This window comes from Sinohyriopsis cumingii, chromosome 1 (assembly GCF_028554795.1).
Source record: "Sinohyriopsis cumingii isolate HCF-2022 chromosome 1, ASM2855479v2, whole genome shotgun sequence".
Lineage (NCBI taxonomy): Eukaryota > Metazoa > Mollusca > Bivalvia > Unionida > Unionidae > Sinohyriopsis > Sinohyriopsis cumingii.
The window spans coordinates 22,812,064-22,837,832 of record NC_142961.1 but is presented as its reverse complement, the minus strand read 5'-3'; the positions used below and the strand labels follow the sequence as shown (position 1 = coordinate 22,837,832).

The following is a 25,769-nucleotide window of genomic DNA, read 5'->3' as shown; positions in this document are numbered from 1 at the left end:
CAGGCAGTTTTACTGGGCTCTATAAAATCATTCTCCAGCAAATATTGAATTTCTTTATTCAAGTATTCCTGTTTGAGAGGGTTCATCCTGTACGGGTGTTGTTTGACAGGTTTGGAATTTACAATTTCAACGTCATGGAAAATTTTGTTTGTCCTTGTAGGAACATCTGGAAATAAGTGCTCATATTCCAATAATAATTGTTTAAGTTTATTTCTTTCTTGCTCTTGCAAATGTGAAAGTGTATGGTCCAGATCTTTCATAATTTCTGAATTCCGAAGATTTTTCACTCCAATATCAGTAGAATCCATGATATTCCTTCACTTAAATCTTCACTGAGTGGGACAGGTACAACTAAATTAATTGCATCTTGTTTTTGTTTACCCCTCCCAGGAGTATTTATGATGCAATTTAAATCATTTATTTTTCTGTCAACTGTGCAGGGACCATAATACTTGTCCTGAAGAGGATTTTGTGGTATTGGCAAGAGAGCCAGGACTCTATCACCAGGTTGAAATCTCCTTTCCTTCAAGTTTTTATCATATCTTGACTTCATTTTGGATTGAGTAGAGTGCAGATTTGCTCTTTGGACATCACACGCCTTTGACAACTTGTATTTAAAATTAGAAACATAATGAAGAAGATTTCAGAGTCTTCATTAGAAAGAAGTTTCTCTTTCAATATCTTCAATCGTCCAGGCACAGTGTGTCCAAAAATCAGTTCAAAGGGACTGAAACTTAAAGATTCTTGAACTAATTCCCTAACAGCAAACAACAGTATATGAATGCCTTCATCCCAATCTTTACCCATATCAAAACAATGTGATCGAATCATATTTTTCAAAGTCTGATGGAATCTTTCTAATGCCCCTTGGATCTCAGGGTGATAGGCAGAATATCTGATTTGTTGAATGCCTAATTCGTACATAACTTGATGGAAAATTTCAGACATGAAATTTGAGCCTTGATCAGACTGTACGGACTTGGGAAGGCCAAACTGAGTAGAAAAATCTTTATCAAAGCTTTTACTATTGTTTTAGATTTTATATTCCTCACGGGAAATGTCTCTGTAAACCTTCCTGACGCACACATAATGGTCAACAGCTATTCGTTACCTGAGTTGGTCTTAGGTAAGGGACCAACACAATCTACGATAATTCTACTAAATGGTTCGTCAAAGGTAGGAAGAGGTTGTAAATGAGCCTTGGGAATTTTCTGATTTGGTTTTCCTACCATTTGACAGGTATGACAAGATCTACAGTATTTACCAACATAACATTTGATTTTTGGCCAATAGAAGTGGGTTAAGATACTGTAATAAGTTTTATTGATCCCTAAATGAACAGCCAATGGAGTTTCGTGGGCCAGAGTAAGTATTTCCTGTCTGTAATGTTTTGGAACTACAATTTGATAGTTCACTGACCATTCTCATGATCTTTTTCATGTTCGACGACAAGAGATTGTCGTTTATCACCTCGATTAGAATAAAGAGAATGAGTCGTTAAAAGAAGATCCCTATGATTAATACTTTCCGATTGATCCAAAAAAGAAGTGAAAGTGACCTCATCCATTGCCTGACCAATACATGTGTCAGCTAAAGGAATACCTTCCTTATCTACATCATTCTCAAGAGCTGTCTTTGCCATGCCTCTGGGAACTGCACAAGTTGGAAATAAATCAGGGAACTCTTTTTCAATTGGATCGACTTTCTGATCCAAGCAAGGCTTGTCAGTTACAAGTGAATTAACTACAACCTTGTATCCAGCTAGATCGTTGCTTAGTAATAAATGAATGCCCTCAACGGGTAAAACAGAGACTGTTCTGACTGTCACGGGTCCTGAGAATAAATCTGATGACAAATTTACACAATAGAGAGGGATATTAACAAAGCCGCACTCTACTCTCTGAATAAGAAAACTCTCATTAGAAGAAGACCTTTCAGAAAAAAGGCCTTTCAGAAAAGAGGCAAAGTACCTGACAACAAAAGACCCTGAGAAGCTCCTGTGTCCCTTAAAGTTTTAATAGGGACAGGATTGGCCGAATCACCCGAGATGATATAGAACCCTTCGATATGAATGATTCATAATTCTCCATAATCAAATCAAACTGGTGTTTATTAGACCCAACAAATGTATTGCTTTCAATACATGACTGTGACTTTGACCTCGTATAAATAAGAGCATTTGGAATAGGTCTGTCTTGATTATGATGCCTATCTTTCAATTTGTATCAATCAGAAATAACGTGTCCTGTTTTCTTGCTTCTCTTTCTCCAACTGTAAATGCATTTTCTCTTTCTGTAACTGTATTTGTTGTTTTTGTAATTGCGTTTGTCTTTCTTTCCCCCTTTCCTTCCCCTCTCTCTCCTCTTTCTCATATTGTAACTGCATTTGATTTTCTTTTAACTGCATTTCTCTTTCTTTCTCTTTTTCTTCTGCTTGTAAATGCATGTTTTTCTCTTTCTTCTTTACGAAGCTCCAGCTTCCTCAACTCCAATTCCACCTTGTATTTTAATTATAATTCCTTCATTTTTGTGTCAGAGTCTGATACAGACTTACTAATCGAAACTTTTACCCAAATACCAAACGAAAATATATCTTATTTCCTGTTTCGTTAAGGAAGCCTTTACCTCAGAAAGATCGTATTGTTTTGGCAGTTGAATCAAATCATCATTTTTTTTAAAGATCTAATTGTTCCTGGGTAGGATTTGAGATAAAGATTTAAAATTTTGAAGACATTTTAGAAAAGCTTGCCGATTTCATTTAAAAAGTTCGAAAACTAGGGGAATTCAAATTTAAATTTTAAAAAACGAAGTTTTCTGAAATATTCTATCCAAAATTCAAAATTATCCAAGACTAGCCCCCAATTTCAAATGTCACGTGTTTAGGCTCGAATAAACAATAACACAAGAAAGAGTGAAAACAACAAGCTTTGAAAAAATACAATAATTTATTTCCCTGGAAAAATTCTGTAAAAATAAAAAATATAAACTTACGATTTATAGAATCAAATCCAAAATAATCATAGAATAATCCAAGAATAAAATTTTTGAAGTCCTAATAACAAAATGTTCAACTGATTTCACGTTCGAATCCCGACGAAGAATCCAAGATGGAAGACGATACCGTATGCTGCAATCTGTAGTGTTGAAGTCTACAGTTCCTTGTAGAAACAAAAATTATCACTCCGGTTTCGGATATTGGAATAATTTTTTATTTAAAAAAAACTGTCCTTGTTCAACACTTTCACATGAGCACACGTATTTTCCAGAAAAATAATAGAATTAATCCTTTTGAATCCAAATAATTTGAAGTAACTCCAAACAGCAAAACATACAACTTGTGTAAGAGAACGCCCAGCTGCAACTAAGAATAATTCTCCAGAACATAGGTTATTTCGACTTCTAAAACGTAAGCAAGGGGTCACGTGATCATGTTCTAGAAACTTATAGAAATTAGTTACTTGTTAAAGGTCAAGTACATCCAGTGTGACCATGTCGAAAACCAATCATTTTATTCCAAGAAACACGAAGTCCCATCATGACCTCGACAACAACCAATCATTTCAAAATAAAAATAGAACTTGTTTACGTGGATGCTACAAAATTTGAATCAAGGTCAGGATTTATATCAACACCTGGTGTTTATAAAACGAACAGGCAAGGTCAAATTATCTTCTGAAAAAAGTATCATCTCTAGTGAATAAATTTACATCACAATATCATGTAATGAAAAATATAAAGAAAATAAAACTGACAAACAATTTAAATGAAAGAAATATATATTAAATCAGATAAAATTAAATCAAATATACATAACAACAGAAACTAAATCGCAAATAGGTTTACACCTTCTTTACGTTAGACGTAAAAATAGGTTTGCTTGTTTACTGACTGGCTGACTGCCTGTCACGGTCAGATCGTCAGCTTTTGCTGTCGTAACATGAGTGGTGTGCTTCGCTTGAGATATTCGAATCAGCAAACATTTAAATTGCACGACTTAACCGGAGGGGCAAAACGATGTTACGATCGGCATTTGTGAATTACTTCCACCATGTTGAATTTCTCCACTGCTATCGGCCATTCAACGTGCGTGCCAAACTTTACCTGGTATCCTGCCTCACCTCCATGACACTCCACGTTTTGTGTAGGACATCAGGAGAGGCCAGGGTACCTGTCTAACCAAACTTCATAAGTTTCGGTGTTTATCAAAAAAGATCACTTCTATTTAGGCATTATAAGACTGCGGACTATATACAAGATTTACTGACTGCTGAAATAAACAGCTTGTTAACATGCAAAAGCTATGGAAAGTATGTACACTTATGAGCATCGTCAATTTTATGTTTTGCAAAAACACGTTAGAACATTTTTACAAAGGAATTTACTTACTTCAAATTACAGTCAATTAACTTCACTCTAGCAAGTAATTACAACAAAGTACGTAATGGGGCTAATTGTATGGAACTGTTTTGTAAGACTCTAACACGTGTCCACCATGTTTGTAACGTCCCAAATTGTATAGCTGGTGAGCTTACTTAGCGGCGATGGTGCAGAGTGCAGTGCGTGCCTGGTCTCGTGCAGTGCGGTGAGCATCATGGGAGGCCAGAGTACCATTCGAGGTACGATTCTTAGGATTGATCTCAAGGTTGTAAACGTGCATCTAACATCAAGTTAATGCCGGAACCAGTCTTGCGAATCTTCGTATCAATTACTTCTCCTCCATCTGATGTTCATGTGACTAGCTAAAAAATCTATCACATACATTCCAGTTACAGGATCAATTTGACATAAGACACGGAGTAAGACAAACGCGTCTGCCTTGTTAATGATCAATGCTTCCATTAGGTACCTGGATGCAAGGCCCCCTGTTTAGGAGTTATCTTATGACAAGTGAATAACTGTTTCGTCCCATATGAATACTTTACGCGCGCGCAGGCCCGGCCCGAGGCAGCCGCTTTGGGCTCCGCGCTTTCAGGAAATCATCTCCGCAATGCATTTTTTTCTGCATAGGGCCCCGCTCATCGCTTTTGCTTCCTTGGTCACCCCATGCTGCCTTAGGCCCCGCACATCCTAGTGTTGTATTTTTAACGTAGCTTTAACAGTGTTTCAGTCGTATAGCTACGATGTCTCCATTGTGACAGTTTATAGTTATGTCTAGCACTGAGGCGTCAGACCGCAGACATGTAGCTGACCTATACATTCTGAGCGCCAAATGTGGCAGCTACGAGTACCACTTTTTAAAGTATCTGGTATGGCTCAGCCGGGGTTTCGAACCCGCGAGCTCTCGCATCCGAGGTGGACACTCGAAGCACTAAGCCACTGGAGCTGTATTAAACTGTAATTTCTTAGTCAGCATATACTAAGGTACATCTCTCTCGCCACCTCCCACTGGAATAATTGTAATACAACCTTGACAATGAAATAACGAGAGCCTAATGCGTTATTTACTTTTCCTCATATAAAAACAATGTAACAAGTACTAATTCAGAACCACGTTACCTATCCAATGATTTCTCTTTACAAAACAAGCTAATCCAACGCCAGACGGACAAAGTAATAAGTTACTTACAGAACAAGTATATGACCTAAACTCTCCCACGTATAATACTGGCAACAACAAGACACGACTGTCCCACGTATAATACTGGCAACAACAAGACACGACTGTCCCACGTATAATACTAGCAACAACAAGACACGACTGTCCCACGTATAATACTGGCAACAACAAGACACGACTGTCCCACGTATAATACTAGCAACAACAAGACACGACTGTCCCACGTATAATACTGGCAACAACAAGACACGACTGTCCCACGTATACTACTAGCAACAACAAGACACGACTGTCCCACGTATAATACTAGCAACAACAAGACACGACTGTCCCACGTACACTACTCGCAACAACAAGACACGACTGTCCCACGTATAATACTGGCAACAACAAGACACAACAGCTTCATTATAATATAGAAAATGATAAAATGATTTAAACTGAAGCCAGTCAATACCCGTCGCAGGCCACACATACGAATATCAGTTGCAAGACTGTTACAAATGAAATAACATATCGATTACCATTGTACAGAGTCTGCGTTTATTAATGTTATTGGGTTCATTATAACCTCCATGAAATATTACATGCAACGACCTGCCTACACGTATTCCTGAGTCCGCTAGCTTCAGTGAACAAGACAGAATGCGAATATGGCCCTTTAACTTTAAAAGAGCACTCTTCCTTGTCTAAATTTTGTTTGTTTTTAAATAGAGTTGAATTCTGGCTTAAATTTTGAATGCTCAAAATAATAAATATAACATTTGTATCTATAATTTACGAGAATCAGACCAAACCTTAACATAAAACGAATAATAAAAAACGTAACTTTAGGGATAAGAGAGCGTTTTATTTCTTGAAATGTTTTTTGTATATGTAATTTGCCGATTCGTTGTTCAAAATTATTTTATGATTACTATGAGCTCCATTCCATTATGTAATGTAAGGGACTGAACTGTCTGACTTTTTTTTATCTAGTACGTTTCCATAGAAACACGACAGAATTGCTGCTACATCTGATAAAGCACCACTTTACTGATCAGCTCCATTGTTACAACGAAATATGGATGTGTTCTGCGAGACAGAAGAATCAGAGTTTTGTGCGTAAAAAGTGTGTTGGATCTATAGACATATCATCTATTTTAAACTGTGAACATCCTTAAGTACTGACGTGTCAGTTTACATTCGCAACGGTAGTCATACTATTGTGCTCGACTTGCCTCTGCGCATTTGCAACGTCTGCACATTTGTTAAGCGCAGTGTATGTGATATTATTATTGCGTTATCTATAATAGTAGACAATGTTGATCAGCGGCTTGATGGAGAAAGTTCGCGCGCAGCTTGCTTTTAATTAAAGTAACACGACTTCTGCGGTAGGCGATAACTCTCAACACAGTTATGCCGTTTGCATTGAATTGTAAGTAACAAAGTTGCTTTTGCCTGGTGATATATAATTCATGAATGGCTATATCATACCGCTGATGCGAATTAAAAAAAAAAAAAAAAGCAGCAGCCGACATCACATTGGATAGGCCACGTGGGTTCGCCAGCATGCAGTACCACCACATCATGGATCGAAGCTTATTGGCAGCAATAAGGATTTGTGAGACAGAGCGGAATCACATGACCTGCTTTCTTAGGCCATGCTTTAAATAGCAGAAGACTTCAAAAGGATCGTACTGCATTAGACCATAACGAAATGCGCGGAAGCTGGAAAAACAGTTTTTGTTTCCTTCAGCATGATATTAATCATTCAGCACCATTGCCCTGCTCATACGATTCCGTTAGTGTCACATAGTGATGTTCTGGGCGAGCAGTAAGTACTTCTTCTGATCATGTGAACTGAATGTCAACGGACCATTAATATGACTCAACTTATTGTGCGTATACACAATAAAACTTCAAACGAAGGCTTTGGTTAATGTTTTATTTTCATACGATTGCTGGATACCGTCACAAAACAAAAGCTACTTAGATTAGAAAAGCGAAGAAAAAATAATACAGAACTGACGCAAGCTATTCGCAATAAAGATTTGATAGCATTAATTAGGATTTATTCAGTTCAAAGATTGCACAAGATCTGCTGTTTTGTTAGTTAGTGAAGTAGTCCAAAATGAAATTTCTGGAAATATTTCTTGTATTATTTGTATAATATCGGGCCATAACGTGCTCCAGTATAATGTTTATAATACGGGGCAGTGACATGCTTAGATATATTTCAATTCAGATCAACATACTTTAGTGGTATTCGACAATACTTGTGAGAAGAAGAAGCCAAGAAATGCATAATGGAACAAAAGATTCACCGGTATCCCAGAACGACGCGGAAACAGTTCAGTTTTCAGACGAGGAGGAGAGAATAGTCCTTAATGTTGGCGGAGTGCGGCACGAGACACACGTGTCTACTCTTCGGAATATACCCGACACTCGATTATCCCGCCTGGCCGAGGAACACATGTATTCTGGGAAGCATAAGGAGGTGTACTTTTTTGACCGTCACCCCGCCGTCTTCAATTCTATCATCGACTTTTACAGAACAGGTAAGTTTGACTCTTATTTAACACATATAGAACCTTTTCCGATATCGTCCATTCTTAATAGTTTCTTGATCTTCTGCTAGGATATCTACGTTTACTCCTAAATATCGACCCTCATAAATGTAAAGGGTGGGGTGGGGGCTAGTAATACCATAGTACAAATCACTCGTATGGTCTGGATTATCGATGAAAAAAATATCAACGAAAACACTGCACATTGAGTCATAGGCATTTCTATATTTACGATGTTCTGTTCTTTAATTTTCGATGCTGAGATGGTGGATACCGCATGGCAATATGGATCGAAAATAGGACAAAAGATATGGCAGATTTATTTTCACTTGACATTTTTAGCACTTGAAAAAGGTTTTTAACTTTGCCAACGTGCTTGTATAACGGGATTCATTTCAGTGACTAGTCTGTTTATTTATGTCGCTTTACATTTCCGTTCTTAAAATGAATTAAAAGTTGACGACTAATTCTAAAGTAAAATCATTTCGCACACTTCTGGCTAATTTTCTTCTTTTGTTTTTAATAAAACTTTGGAATTGTTACATGTCCGGTTCATATCTTGAAGGATTATTTGGATCCGAAACGTCACTACATACGTTTTAATGTTTTTGCAGTCGGAATTAACGGTAATTAAGATACTCATCCTGAAAGAAGTTGCTTAAAATAGCATAACAACATTATATTCCTCACATTGCTATGGGCAGATAGAGTGTTGTTTCCGTATTGTCAATATTACAATCCTAACATTACACAAACGCAGTTGTCACTATTACTAATGCTTTTTGAATACGAGTTAAATTCGCTTCTTAGCTCATAAACACCCATCTCTAACAAAAATTATAAATTATATATATATATATATATATATATATATATATATATATATATATATATATATATATATATATATATATATATATATATATATATATATATAGGAAAATGTAAATAAAGCAGCATGATACGATATTAAGCAAGATGTTATAATTTTAATCGTGTTGCAAGTAAACATTAGCGTCAAGATTATGCAAAAGAGCTGGTTCCTTAGTTTTGGTTCCTTGGTGTGAATTGTTCAAAGCGCTGCCATTATTAAACAAGCATTGACTGAGCAGTAGATGTGAGCAGAATTTGGTAAAAGTTTAACGTAAATGAAAGTGTAAACGCAATTTACGTAGATGTACATGTTACTCGTATCTTCATTACGTTCCCATTTTTTCTAACAGTTTAATATGCCTGTCACAGCAAATTGTGACTAAAGCACTTTACGGGAGGTGCTAGGCCTAGCCTCCGTGAAGAGTGGGCATAAATCAAATGCGGTGCATGTGTTTCCCTGGAAATTAGTTTTATTTTAGTATTTAACATATTTTCACGGATAAATTAAATTCATAGCAATTACTGTATGAGTAGATTCTATGTATGTGCAAGTGGACTTTATATCCCAGTGATTGATAAGAACACTGAATTTATAACCAAATGACTAGTACGTCCATTGGGCTTTATATCCCAGTGATCCAACCCCCACCCCGTCCTTCAGTGCCCTCCCCTCAACCCATTTCTAGTCCTCCTGCCTTCCAAAAACCCACCAATGTTATCACTAAAGCACATTTTTAAACGTGTTGCTTTCTATTTATTCTACTTTTCTGTTTGTCTAATGTAGGATGAGCTTCCGAATGTGATTTTCGTCTAATCCAACTTTCGGTGGATTAAATACTAAAAATGTGTTGCCTTGAAGTATTTTTATCGGAAAAATGCCCTTTGTTACAAAGTTTCCTTTTTACCAAAAGTGTCCCTCTCCGTTTCTCCTGTATAAGAAATACACTGTTGGAACACTGCATGCATTACATAAGAATATACAAGTACCTGCATTTTACTCTTGCTTGCGCTTTTTCAGTGGAGACTGTTTAGATTTCAGAATTTGACCAATAGACAAAATGCCTGCTCTTGGGACAACAGGGGAAATGGTGTGTAAATTGGTTATATTAACTTATCATGGACATGGCCGTAGTCCACGTTATATTAATTGGACAGTTGATAAATAAGTTGTTTTGAAAGCATGCATGCATATCGTTCAAGGATAAAATCTCGATTCCTACTAGTGTATGTCAGTCAATGAGAATCCCTTTGACTTCGTACGGAGGGGGAGAGGACACCATTACGTGAATGACCTGAGGGTTATTTCAGCCTGACCATAAGCACTTGAAATGCTAAAGTATGTGCCGTGTATTTATTTAATTAACTTCTTATTTAAGTGTAGGTCTTGTGATTCTGCAATGAAAATGAAATACAAGTGAACATTATTTATAAATTTGACAGAAATCGACACAAATACTCAATATATGATTCAAATATGGCCTTCGGTTTCATATATGCTAGTAAAAATTGACAAAAAATAAGTATTTCTCACGTTTTATTTTCGGAAATGTCCATCTTTAAACTTCAACAGGTATGTTTTTATTGGCAAGATATTCCAGTGCCGCGTACTAACGGACTAACCACGCACACAATAAGCGACCAATAATTTAGCCCTGAACATTTTATTTTCAGTACAGAGATAAAGCTTCTTTGATATGGAAAGGTAAAAAAAACTTACTGTAATTGGTTTAGGTCAAGACTTTACTGAGGTAATGCTGTCCATCCCCTGCGGACAGTCTTAGTCCCAATGTGTCACATCTTCCCTGGTTGACAGTCATTTTCATCTTGCATGACAGTAGTAAATATCATATATTTCCTGTTTTGTTAATCTGATTCAAAATATTACGTCTTTTTTTTTCGTTCGACAAATATCCCTTGGAATCAGTTGCATCTGCCTAATGTTTAGATAGGTTTTGTCCTATCACCTAGTTTTGGGAGGTCGAAATATATCACCTAGTTTTGGGAGGTCGAATTATATCACCTAGTTTTGGGAGATCGAAATATATCACCTAGTTTTGGGAGGTCGAAATATATCACCTAGTTTTGGGAGATAGAAATATATCACCTAGTTTTGGGAGATCGAAATATATCACCTAGTTTTGGGAGATCGAAATATATCACCTAGTTTTGGGAGGTCGAAATATACCACCTAGTTTTGGGAGGTCGAAATATATCACCTAGTTTTGGGAGATCGAAATATATCACCTAGTTTTGGGAGGTCGAAATATACCACCTAGTTTTGGGAGGTCGAAATATATCACCTAGTTTTGGGAGGTCGAAATATATCACCTAGTTTTGGGAGGTCGAAATATATCATCTAGTTTTGGGAGGTCGAAATATATCACCTAGTTTTGGGAGGTCCAAATATAGCACCTAGTTTTGGGAGGTCGAAATATATCACCTTTCTGCTAATCTGGAGGTGTGCTTGTTTTACGAGTAGATAACAGTTACAAACACAAATGACACAGTACATGCTAAATAGAAACAATGAAACAAAAGTAATGGGAAGACAGAAGGAAAATTATATACTTATAGCAACACAGGAAAGTATGTAGGTTAGAATAAATGCAGAAAGGTAGGTAATAAAAACACATGCCAGACAATTTTGGCTCAGTTTGTCTGTATTGAATAGAATTGATTTCCATATCCAAGGTGAACTGAACTCTTCACCTTTTTTTCTCCACAAGGGAAGTTTGGTTTTCTGGGTATGAGCCAATATAGGCTAAATTAATTCCATTGATTGTGCCTTAGTGTACAAGACATGAAAATCAGGTGGGGCAGACATCTGGTTTACTGGATCCATTTCTATATTATATTCTGTCTTTCCAAGTAATTGTATATCCATTTGTCTGTCTGTTATTTGTTTGCTAGTATTCCCGTTTTAAGTGCATTTATGTTTTATCCGAACATGTCTATGCCTTTTTATGCACGTGTTTATCCAGACATCACATTTGTTGATGGTAAGATTATCAGACAGATAACTATTCCTTGGAAAATGAGGTATATATTCAAATCTCATCTCTGCAATGGCAGTATAGACGGAAAGATTTTGTTATGTTTTTACTCATCTCTAAATATACTGCGATTCATTTCTCATCTGGCATATCGGCTGTCAGTGTGTAACGATAATTATCTGCTTTACGGTAATTACTTTGCCAGCCCGAGGAGAAAGTTGTAATCTCATGGTGGATATGAAGTAAATCTTCTATCTACAAATTTTCATCTACCATCCACATTCCTTGTTCTCTGGGTTACGTTAACCATTTCACACTTCATATTCTGTTTGCTTCAGTTCCATTTTTAATGATTTAATAAGAGTCATTTTATAATCTTAAGGTCATGCTTTGGGAGAGAAAACGAATTCTCATATTGTTTTAAATGTCTTGCCTTCTAAAAACCGACCATGAAATTGCAAAATGTCACCTTTCACACGACACAAACGGAAGTTGCGTGGATTTTTAGAACCGATCTCGTTAAGTCATACCACATTACAATGATAGTTAGTAATACTGAAACAGTTTAAACAATAGCTCTGCCTCCAATCAAATTAATTATTATAACTAATAGTATAATTTGTCCCACTAAGATGTAGATGCTAGAGCGCGTATAAAACTGGGTTGTTGATTCACAGCGTGTTTTGTCACAGTTGTTATTGCAGCTACTACTGCAGGGGACGCACATTCGCTATTATCTGCTTAATAATTACTTCGAGCATAATCGGTTCATTAACAATAACGGATATGAGTAACACGAGTCGAGCATGTCCATTCGCCTTTATAAACGGTCATGAAAATTTCAGTTTTGTTCGATCGCAATGAAAAAAATATCAGATAAGGGAAATAGTTTATCTCGAATAGATTGGTGACACCAAGTAAAATTTGTGAACCAATAGCTTAAGAATCTAAAGCAAAGGCATATATATATATATATATATATATATATATATATATATATATATATATATATATATATATATATATATATATATATATATATATATATATATGTATATATATATATATATAATTTCATACCCGAACGTTACACGGAGAATACATGCCACGTCACTAGAACGCTTTGTTATGGAATTTATTAAAAACAAGTAATATCCTCGTTTTGTGGCCAGTTTTTCATATCCTCATTTTGTGACCAGTATTGTCTGTTTTTTATATCCTCATTTTGTGACCAGTATTGTCCGTTTTTCATATCCTCATTTGGTACCAGTATTGTCTGTTCTTTCAATTCGATTATAGTCTGATCTACACTGTCCTAACCTTTAACCAGTTTGAACTTCTGGCAGTCTGCCAACGTAGTACGTTGGATTCACTTATAAATAATTATTTGCATTATCATCGTTTATTTCGTTGGAAGTAAATAGGGGAAGGATTTTCTAAAATTAACATTTCTAAATATATCTATTTTACAAAATTATCTTTTACTGGAGCTAAGTTCACAGATTTAACGTGTTCCGTTTCAGTATGGGGCGTTTACCGGATTACGCCTCCCTAGCCTGAAACTGGTAGATTCACGCTTGGTGTATGAGTTATTAATCTCCATTTTCACACCTATTTTGGCTTCTCGAATGCGATAACTTGACCAAATATTTCAACGCCCTGTCTGTATACCGCCATTAGCTGAACTGAATTGACACTCGCAAAGAATATGTTTTAGCGTAAATCAACATATTGCAATAGAGATCATTGTTTCGTCAAAACGTTTGTGCACTTAACGATACTCTTTAAAGCTCAAACTGCAATAAGTATGATAATTATATATAACATTTTTTACATTATCACAAATTTTCTTTACTTTGTGCTGTGAAAAATAGATGAATTCATTAATTTATCTCTCCTGGCTTCCCACACATCTTTGAATGCGATAGCTAACACAAATTCATTTAAAAGTCCTATACGAAATTATTTAAAAACGATGAAACGGGTCAGTGAAACTTTCACATTTTTCCCTCGATCTCTGTTTTTTTTTCTTCTCCAATTCCGTCTTTTTTGTTGCTCTAAACCATAATATCAGTTTCGATATTCCAGCCATGAATACTTAGTAAACTAAAATGAATTGCGACTAAAGATTTGAAATTTCACATATCTTACAGTAGAACTTTTGTTTGAATAAATTGAATATTTAAACTTAAGGGATAGAAAAATGCTGTGACTTTTTATATTTAGTTATATTAAACTGACCTTTAATTCTCACATTATTATAGAAAGGAGAGCTGAGGTAATTTTTAATTTAACCCATTCATTTCCCAAAATCTAATAGATTATACGAATTCCGTTTTGTAATTCTTTATTACAAATTGAACAAGACATTCGTTGCTATTCATTGAAAATAGGACAGGTTAGACGTGTTATTTGGTACACTGACTTTCGGGGCGGGGGTGGGGGGTGGGGGTGCGTCCTGAGTTTGGTGTTTGATTTATTTGTGGTACTTCTAAATACGTCGATCAAGGATTTATGTGCACGTTTTGCACATACACCCTAGGCGTATATTTTGTCTCGCACATCGCCGAGGAGGTCTGAATGTAATCACTGATGTTACGGGCAAGCTCAACATTACAACTATTTCTAAAATACAAACACTATATATATATATATATATATATATATATATATATATATATATATATATATATATATATATATATATATATATATATATTTTCACGTATTTTATAATCTAGGAACTCTTATCAATCAGTTCGAATTAATTAGAATGTATAATTTCTTATTTTAAGGTCATATGACCAAAATTACATCCATGACCAACATATGTATAGCTTAACTATAAACGTGTACTGGCTTGATTAAATGTCAACCTGTTGTGGAATCTCAGCTAACATAATCTGCGGGTGTGATTCTGGTGTCTTTGAGCCCTTGAGTCATAGTGATATAGTGATTCCACACTGTGGAAGCAAGATAACGCTCGTTCAAGGGCCATGGGCGGAACCGGCGCTAACTTGAACGTTTCTTCCAGTAATTATCCTTGCAGTTAGACTGTCCAAATAATGCCATGGAAATGCTTAAAATGCATAAGCTTCGAGGGAGGGATGTCGCACCAGTGGGTTTTCACCAGAGGTTCCATCCCACAGATAACTTCATCCAAAGACAACTTGCCTGATTGTTTACCCCCACCCCACCCCAAACGAATATTCTGGATACAGGGCTCCCTTAAGTATAAAATTACCCTCAAAGTTTTCAACTACGATACTGTTTTTTCTGAGGATATCAGCAAACTAAAAAACGCGTTAGCTCCATATTTTATAGTAGAAAGAAGTTTTTGCAATACTGACTAAACCGGGTCATATTTTATTCTAAAAGTTGCCTTTTACTAAAGATTCCCACCTTACATACCAAGTCTATGTACAGCATTTGATTTAAACAAAATCGCTATGCTACGCTCAGGCATGACAATCCCGCAGACTCTGTTACACGAGTTCAAGAAATCTAGTTCTTTATTTTCAAAGCACAAAATCTGTCTCGCCACAGTGTAACATAATTACAGTGTGTGCACATCTAGAAGAGCAAGCAGTTACCGAACAATAAAACTGTTCATATCTAGAATAGATTACAAATGGCGTGTATATTATAATCAAACAGTGATGTAAAGTAATAATATATTGATCGTGCAAAGGCCTATACGTATCTATATATGAAGTGTTCGTTTTCTTCTTTCCAGACCAATAAACCGTATATATTTGATTATATGTCGGATCCAACTTCAAACTGCATAGACCCAGATCTGACACCGCATAATACGCTGTCAAATCTGGGTCTATGCAGTTTGTTGGGAGCTGTTAACAGTTTGGCACGACTTAATATCAATTATGTCTGGTATAAAAAATAATGTAATCATGCCTATGTATTTGTCTACACATTCTTATATTGTGTTGACAAATTTCAGTATTGATTGAAGGAAAGGCATACAAACAATATGTAACATTCTTTTTTGATTTAATTTAGATTACAAAGTTGACATATTCTTGGGTTTTTATCTCTGTTTTCAAATCTTTCATAATCAATTGCAAGTTGATGAGAAATGCATCTAAATCCGGTCTGGACCGGTCTGCATTGTTTCAAACGAAGTAAAGGTTAGACATTTCTCAAGTTTCAGATCAATGTTGAATACTCTTTTAATCACAATCAAGTTTACTATATCACTTCACTCTATCACTAATCTATCAAAATGTCATCTTCTTCTAAAGATTTCCATGCATCCACCATAAATGATTCAAATAAAACCCGCACTATCTAAGCTCGGCTATTTCAATTGTATTTCTACTTGGTTAAGTTTTACAGTGTACTGTAGTGTGGATTACATGGAGTGCATCATGTCTGAATGTGACAGGGCATGGAGGAGAGACATACCATTCTAGTAGCATGATTTTCATCCTGAAGTTGCTAATGCGAGATGACGATCAACCTCGTCATCACTTAGCCTCGTTTGGAACCTTTTTGACGATTCAGCAGTTTGTTTAAATTATTTATTATTGTTTTAACTGATGTGATCAGCAAGTAATACGTGTATTAAATACTTGTAATTTGCATGTCAGTGACTGGTACTAACAAAAGAGTGAGCATGTGTATTTCGCTCGATTAAGCATGCCTCTTACTGCAAAATCAATACCGCTATGGATGTTTGTCGTTAGCGAATTTGATTGACAAAGGTGGGATTGGGTATTGTTATAGCTTTTCCAGCTCACTGAGAGCAAACTAACTGTCCACATATACTTTTATTTTGTCTCGGCGTATGTGGCATGATAATATCCTAGCCATGTTTTTGGAAATTATACATCAATTTCATTTCCGCACCTTTTATTTAATGTTCGCTTTCAAATGGCAGGTTTCTTTGGACTGGGAAAAGGTAACGGTATAATTCAGGGGTCTCAAATACGCGGCCTTCCAAGCAGAATCCTGTGGCCCGCATACTGATTCGCATCACAGGGTTTTATGAGAGAAAACAAACGTGGTGCGGCCCTTGGGCCATCGAAAATACCCTCATGCGGCCCTCAGGGTGGTTTGAGTTTGAGACCCCTCGTGCAACTAGTCCCATGCCGAAAGCTTGTACGGCAAACTCGAGGGACCACATGTCACACTGAGGAATTATACATGCAAATATAATATGGCCAGTAATTTTTTAATGAACTTTAAAACATCATAGAGTCCAGCGATGTTTTATGTGTAGTATGATAATGGGAGGCTGAGACCATCTCAATATTCTTTCGGTTCCCAGGCAGGAATCTCATTCTGGGTTCCCCACAACTTCTCTCTACTAAGAATTGTTTCTCACGCATGCATCTGTTACTGTAGCCCATGTGGGTCAATGTGGAAGCTCGTCATGGGTTGGGAGCTGCAGTGCGCGAGCTCGCCTGAAGCATGGCTGGTATACAACTGAACTCCATTGACCGATCAGCGCCTGGATAGCGTCGATGCTGTATGCTAGCGAGATGATTTCGCCAGTAAACCTCACCCATATATCGAAGGCAGTGAATCCTCCTCTCAGAGAAGTCAGGCATAAAGGCCAAGATTGCACTCGGTGGTCTCTAGCGCGTCACTCAGTGGGAGTGTATTGGGATTCGCACGTGAGCTTACTCGTAATTAGTAGCACCATTGGAAAAAGTCTATCATTTGTGTCCAGAGGGGACACATTACCTAGGTGCAACGGTATAGGCCCATTCGATATTTCTTTGATTAAATCAGATTAGTCGTTTGTGCGAATTCGCGCCACTCGCTTCAGCACTCAACATGCATGGTATACCGGAGATCCTTTGCACAACCATGATCCACGCGGAAGTGAGATAATCACGATCGAGTAATTTTGAGACGCAGTCTCACGTATTTCTCAATGGGCTTGCCCACTCTCTTATCTTTGAATTTCAGCACCACTTTCTCTTTTTACGTTGATGAACAGTAAATGACCTGTCGGATATTCACTGGTGTAAAATTGTTTTACGTGTGACTCGTGGCCCATGTCCGCGTAGACGTCATAAGTGGTAATGTGGACTCATCAACGAGTCTGTAGCACTGTACAACATGATGATGGTTTTCCCGAACAAAACGTTGATCATGAGCATGAAGACGTTTTTTTTCTTCTTCAAACTAGTAAGTTTCGACCTTGCGCAAATCCTTATTTTGTTATACGGCGCTATCCAGGTGCGCTTGCAAGATCGAAGCACTCAGTGGACTGGCAGCACATGCATCACCAACAGCAGATACAATGGTAAATTGCACACGGGGTTTTCATAATTATGTTTCTCTCTCAGATTCGGGACAAGCTTAATGCATTCAGTAAACTCGAGCACGGTATCATCCACAACTTCACACTGATAAGGGTACAGCCACTCCTGGGGTTCCGAAGCGGATAATTATTGTGGTGGTCGAGCAGCCGGTCTGGATACTGCTGTTCAACTTCAAAGATGTATCCGTAGTCTCGTTTACCGTGCTTACGAATGTCCACGTCTACGGGATTGGTCCATACGGACGCAGCTACAGGCAGGGGCTGCATCATCGCCCACCATGCAGGTTTATTTGCATCCAGGTACATGATGTAACTCTGGGAGGGCAGGGTCATATCTGTCCGCAAAAATTGCTCGCGTGAACAATTCCACCGCAGTATAATTCATAACCATGAGGCAGATATTTGGTGCTTAATGCATGCATGCAGCATCGACATGGAAACGTTTTAGTGTTTGTTGTGCTGATACACAGTTCCTGGAAAATCCCTTATCCGTTAATAATGATTCAGCATCACAAGCTGTCCATGTTGTACGGAAATAACATATCACGCTGAACCACACGCTTCTCGCAGTGGATAGCCGAATCGGTTGAAGGCCATTGTTTCAAACGAAAAGATTAACAGCAATACGAGAGGTGAGGCTTTCAAACGTTCTGATGACAGTAACCTGCATATGAAATGCAATGTTAACAGACGTGTCCTCGCCCATCGCTCTTTATATTTTCGAGTCAGTTCTGTGTGATCGTTAGCTGACAAAATCGCAGATAAAATTGACGATTCAAAACACTGCTTGGCGTTTATCATTGCCCGCTGTTGAATATATACTGTTATTTGTATGTATGTAGATCCGCGAAATGGCTCGTACTGGGAAATATAAAGTTGCTGCACGTATCTGGCAGGAGTCTGTAACGTCGCCCTCTTCGTAGGAGGGGTGGTTAATTGGATTTGGCTGGCATTATCCAGGTGATGACCTTCGATTTTATGGCCCGGTGTGAGTGGATAGATAGAACACCAACAGAGAACTGTGCAAGACTATTGGGAAGAAAACATGCATCACGAGCCCCCTTAGACAAGAAAAATAACAAAATTTAATCAATAACAATTAATAGCGGCAACTCCAATTCAGCCTAAGTTATGTCAACAAAATTTAATAGCTGGCTAATTTGGATTTTAACAGTTGAACACCAGTATCCAGACCATCATAATAACGAGTGGAGGAAAGAGCGCAATGTCCACGACTAATTTCATCACCCTCCTCTCTTGACCAGTGTATAACACGTCTTCCTATTCTCTCTAGTCTTCCTATTCTGAACTCTTCATCTCTTTCTGGACTTCCTAGTTTTTTTTATTTTGAACACGTCATCTCTTTCCGGACTTTGTCTTCGGACTGTCCCGTCTCTCCCAGAAAGATGTTTCCTTAAAGGACAAAATTAGCCCCATAATCTCTGAACGTATCACGTCCTACACGTACATAAAATTCCCTCACTTACGTTACTCAGAAGCATAACTAGGTATCCAGACTGCATAAATTCTGACCTAATTCGATAGATCACCACTCTCGCTTCACAGCGACCGACAATAAATTAACACGTTAGCGATGTATCTACCATCATCGTATCTTTACCTTCGCTACCACATGCTCGTTTACTAATGCATAAAATTCACAAAATTCTAGCTCACAGCAATACCCAACCTACAAGATTATTTAAACATTACGAAATCAGATATAAACATGAGATTATCTTTAATCAGTATCGTCCTAACAGACAAAGGAAATTATTTCACATAACCCTAAGAAATCCTAAACAAAAGAAAATTTGGATCGCACTCAATCCGTCAATTCTATCAATGAACTAGTAACTGTAAAGTTAAAGAAATAAATTGCATAACATCTCCAGCATCAACAGATTTCCATCAAATTGAATAAAGGATAAATAATATGGATCATAGTCATATAAAACATGTCTGCATTAAAAACAATCAAAAGCAGAAAATTACATGAAAATTAAAATTGCGTACCTTAATGCTGGTCTCTTTCAGAAATTGTGCGTCCTAGCACTCAAACATGTATTTTCTTACAAGACAGCCACCTGGTCCCCTTTTCTTGTCTAACGAGGAAAGCACTGTTCCTTTTAGGCTTTCTTGGAGAAAACTTTTCCTCTCTCAGGACCGAGTGGTCTAAAGCGCTCTCCGTTACGGATCACTGCCATCTGACCTCTGTCTGCGTAGGTTCGAGTCTTGGATTCGGCCAATGTGGGGATGTGAGAAAGCTTGTCATTAGCTTCCTCCGGGTTCTTTCTCCATCATTAATACTGGCCGCCATGTATAGCCTATCGTGTGCTGAAAAGTGGCGTTAAACCCTACAACAAGAACAACAGCAGCAACCTCTCTCGGGAATTTTCGGACTAAAGAATTTCGACCAAGGTCGTCACTTCAAATTCACATTCCTTCCAAAGTGTACACCTTAATGTACTCTGACCAATCGTACGCAGCGGTTCCTAAATTTTCCCAAGATAATCATTTCTTTCGTCAGATTTTGGACAGCCTAGAATATCTGAACTACTATTTGACATGGGTTCCTTTCAAGCGGTTATAGTTGGTAGCTCAAATGTTTACATTCTCAGAACAGCGTTGCGATGCCTATGTAAAATCTCAGTGAGTCGTAGATGCTGGCTTTTCAAGCTTAACACTAACATGGGAGGGGAGAAGAAAAGTCGAAGTGACCCTTCACAAAGACTCTTCTGGCTTAAATGTGATAAAATTTAATGTTCAATGCATTCGACTTTAAGGTTCAATACTGATTCAAAATTCGACACTTTACAAAGTCTATCCTGAGCCTGCGCTGGTGTATTTGTCCAAGATATCGAAGATAGACAAAAGAGCTTCTCGATATTGATGACATCGATGTCTTCGTGGTTCAAGATTGTATGTGCACCTCTCCATAACAAAGGGTTTTGGTTTCTCTGAGGCACGTTCGATGTAGATCTTTAACTACATCCCGAGAACTGTCATTAAAACTGTCCTTTATGTGATAATTATTATAGCTATATTAGGCTAAGTATTAGACGCTTTAAACCTTTATATGGTTTATTTAAGCACGCAATTTACCAAGGCAACCGGGGATGGGATCTTCATTAGCTGGGGGTGTGTGGAACACGGGCACGTGCCCCCTGCGCCACTGACTTCATCTGGCACTGAGGACAGAATTAAAGACAACTTCAGAGACATAATGAAAACAGGGTATGAAAAGAAATTAATCAGACCAATATATTCTTGTTTCGTTCACATTTTGAGTTGTGCGACGGGTAATTAAGCGAAACGTTGAAAAAAATATAAAGAAAGCCTAAAGGGCGTAAAGAAAACATGATTAGAAATTTCAGGAAATTAATCCGACCAATATATACAAGTTTCATTCACAATTCAAGCTCTGCGATGAATAATTAAATAAGAACATTAAAGAACATTAAAGAAACGAATACAACTAAGCAAAACATAGAGACCTGACAAGATAGGATATGGAAGAAACTGAAATTAACCAGATCAGTAAGAAAACATATATGCAATACTTGCAGTAAAAACATGTCTGTATCTAAAGTGACCAGCAATGAGAACTGAACAAGTTTTCCAAAGACATCTGGTCCTTTAATACAGGGTTTGTAAAATCTAGAAGATCAGGTCTTTGGTATTTTACCGTAGGTAAAAGTGCACAGGTCCATAAACAGTTGCGTTGTGTTTCATTTATTGTCTGTGTATGGATGGATGGATGTGTGTGTTATGTATGTATGTCCATCTAAAACCCTCTTCAATAAAATCTTTCAATAATTTCATTACTTAGTTGATCATTCACCGTGTTTATTTATGAAATGGTAACCTACTCAACGTTATGCGCCTTTCCAAATATGAGAAAATTCAATATAAAAGAAAATTACATGGACAAAATTTTTTGTTTTTACAAGTAATGAGATGCTAGAATATACACCAACTCAGTCTGACTTGCTAGTGACTAAATTAGACGTGTGAGTACGTCTTTATAATGAGGGGTACATGTGAATGTTCCAGTCAAACGTTTGATGTCAGTCTCGTATGATTGGTATACCTAAAATACCATATCATATTGTTTTGTCACAATCATATAGATGCATCTTTTTAAATTTCTTATGTCTCTCGCAAGAATTCTTTGTTAAGCCTCTACTGACGAAGGAATCTGTCCGTATTGTCTTTATACCACTGAGGTTTCCTTACTAAAACTTTTATTTGTCATCTACATTATAAGTTGTTTAGACTGAAACATATCTCATTCAACCAGATCTCTTCTGATAGTGAATATCTGAGGATGTATTGTGTTAATCCAAAATCAATATAAACTTAATGCAGAATTACACTGCGCAATTTTCTTGTCATTGGCAAAGACATCTGAAGGAATTGTCAGGAAGTAACGCATAAGTGATGCATGCTCCTACTGTGCAAGTCCTGTTTTATCTGACACAAAAAGGTGTTAGCCGTCGAGTGAAATGAATCAAATTGGCGTTCTGTTTCTGCTGTTTCATGGAGTAAAAAGTGAATGTTTAGGTCTGTGTATAATCTAAAGCAACGTGTTTCGAACTTTGCTTATCCCCATAGAACTAACAGATTCACTAGAGTTTGTGCAAATATGAGACACAGTCATTACATTAATACAAATTCATTCTCTCTTCTTTCCTTAATTTATCATGCCTTTGCTGCTACTACTACATGCAGTTTGCATTTATATATATTTCATAGATGTGGGAGAACACATGAAAGTGGCTGTATCAATTTACGATGCCTCTGCATGTACATCTATCTTATCGTGGTTGTTAAGCTATCAACTAATTGGTTTTTAAAGCAATCGTTTTGTTCTTGCAGCGAAAAACGTTTAATCGAATCTATTGTCGTAGATTATCTCCTAGATTTTAAGACTTCTATCAAGCGATTGTCATATCAGGCTTCCTTCTCCTATATATCCACTAGTCAACTTCAGCAATTTTAGTATAAGCATAGCTTGGTAAATGTCAAGCTGTCGTCTAATTACGAACCGACTTCAATAAACCCACTTGTGAGTAACTTCAATACTGGTAAATGAGGGATAGGAGAGGACAGATAATTTGTTATACTTCATATTTTTTCTACCTTTGGAAGATAAATAGCAAAATAAAGAAATAGTACAGGTACGTTAATATCTAGGACATCATTTTCAGTTACATATATACATCACAAACTCATGTATAAATAAACAAGATTACATATTGCTATGCTTGATTGGCATGATCTTACCATACCAGCGTCACATGATTTATAGTTTACCCCTCGTAGGGAGAAAGTCGATATGAGCATCTACCTGGTAAGTGATCTAATTGAGTACATTCCGATGGATCGAATAACGCGATCAATTTAGAAGGCATTACGGTCAAAATTGTGTATTCTCTGCAGGACTCATTAATATGTGTCACATTATCATAGCCTTGATGGCGTTATCTTGAGATAAATCAGTCGTTCGTTTATTCTCCAACTCAAACATGCATATGAGGTACAAAATACAATTTTCAAGGTTGATAACTTGGATAATTATTGCACAGATAGCAAGAACGGATACACAACGACATAATCAATATTTTGAAGTCATGTTATCTGTGAAGTAACCCAGCAGAATAATTTCAAATTAATTGAACAATTTATCTTTACTTTAATTAACCTTTTTTCAGAAACTAAGAGATAAAGTCACACACAGAACACATTAAAAAAGAACACCCTAGCCCAAATAATCATCCAGATTAAACGCAAAATTAACGTATTCTTTTTGCCAAGAGATTGCAGCTGATATCATTAAAATAAATTATCCATTGGGGTCATTTAGTTACACTATGTAATGGAGTCATTTAGTTACACTATGTAAGTGAATTCACTACACCGTGAGCATTGAACAAATTCTTCGTCAGATATATTATGAAGATATGCGCCAAGCAGAATATCAAAATTATTTGATAGCCTACGACAAAAATAGATCTCTTTTTTTTTGAACACGAGATAAGCATATGAGCAATAACATCTATTTCGACTATATGGTCTTAAAATAAGTAACAGAGCAGAGCGAAAACCATTAAGTTTGGTAAAAGTATAACAAATAATTTATTTCGCTAGAAAACAAAGTGAAAATTTAAAAAGAACTTACAATATTGTGAATTAAATCCCAAATAGTCATAAAAGTTTTATCACGAGCCCAAGTAATAATTTTCCAACTGAATTCAACTGGTATTCCAAATAAGTTCCAATACTTATGTGATCTGCCTGTAGTCTCGAATATACTAATGTGCCAGTAGCCTGGATTGTGGCAATGTACTGAGAGTTTTTGAATGTACCACAATAGTATCATTAAAAATGTTTTTGTCTGAATTCACTATAATTCCAAATTAATGTTTCTGTCCAAGATAATTATTGATGAGTACTTTGTATTTACAGTGAATAATAATTTTAATAAATAATTATACCCAAATGAAATACTGAGCACAACAATAAGACTCATTCTGCTTACATTTTCAGGAGAATATTTGTTTCCTGTTTGAATTTTACTTAATTAAACATGTCCGCTGAATAATTTCTCGTTTGTTGAGTAATTGTGTTCTATGTTGACTGGCCCTATCCGATAATTTCTTATCCAGGTATTGGTATTCCACTCAACGTTTCCCGGCCTATTATATCAATAGTGTAGCTAGGGAATTGTAGTCTTCAGTGTCAACATTCCACATTTTTATCAACAAGATCTCTAATTTCTGTCTTTACAGGAAGTCAGCTAATTTTTAATCTGAATCATCTCACCTTAGTAAGAGTTATATTACAATTATACAACAATTGACATATACATAGCAAACGTATTTACTATAACGTACTGACCATTTAATTTTGGGTGGTGGTGGGGCTGCAATTTTCTTTAGAAACGAGATATTTTATTTTCTTTATCTGAAGCTTAAAAAAAATTTCTTCCAAAAAATATAATAGATATATAATGGTGCTATTTTCCCGTAATCAGAGCAATATATTGTTCCAGCTATTGACAGACAGAGATTTTCGAGAAAGGCCTCATACCCCTATTTTAGAACATTAAATTTTGTTCCCCAGACTTATAATCGCGGTATACTACGGTACGTATTGCAATATGTTCAGACAACGTATTGTCGAGCATATGATGTAATTTGCAACGGAAATTGAGCTTTCTTTCTTCAATTTCAGTGATAATTCGGTTCATCCCAAGCAAGCATTCTCTCGTTGCAGACCTGGTCTTTCGTGAGAATTGTTGAATATGCTTTTCACATTGATGTTAAAATACATCAAACTTTTTTTTGCAATGGAAACTGGGCCCTCTTTTATCAATTTCAGTGACACATCTGTTCAGCCAAAGAAAGCTTTCTATCTTTGTAGACCAGATCTTAGTGATATCTGCTTAATGTGCTGTACACATTGATGCTAAAATGAATCTAATGTTTTAATGTTCTT

The 25,769-nt window shown here is 36.6% G+C and overlaps 1 protein-coding gene across 1 annotated transcript in view; it reads left to right on the top strand.

The window, feature by feature from the left end:
- Positions 1 to 6,777: 6,777 nt before the first annotated feature.
- Positions 6,778 to 25,769, top strand: part of LOC149806548 (potassium voltage-gated channel protein Shaw-like) — a 166,934-nt gene continuing 147,942 nt past the window's right edge. Inside the window, exon 1 of the mRNA XM_089954308.1 lies at positions 6,778 to 8,096. Coding sequence (XP_089810434.1) covers positions 7,838 to 8,096 — 259 coding nt within the window. The 5' untranslated portion in view covers positions 6,778 to 7,837. The remainder of the gene's footprint in view (positions 8,097 to 25,769) is intronic.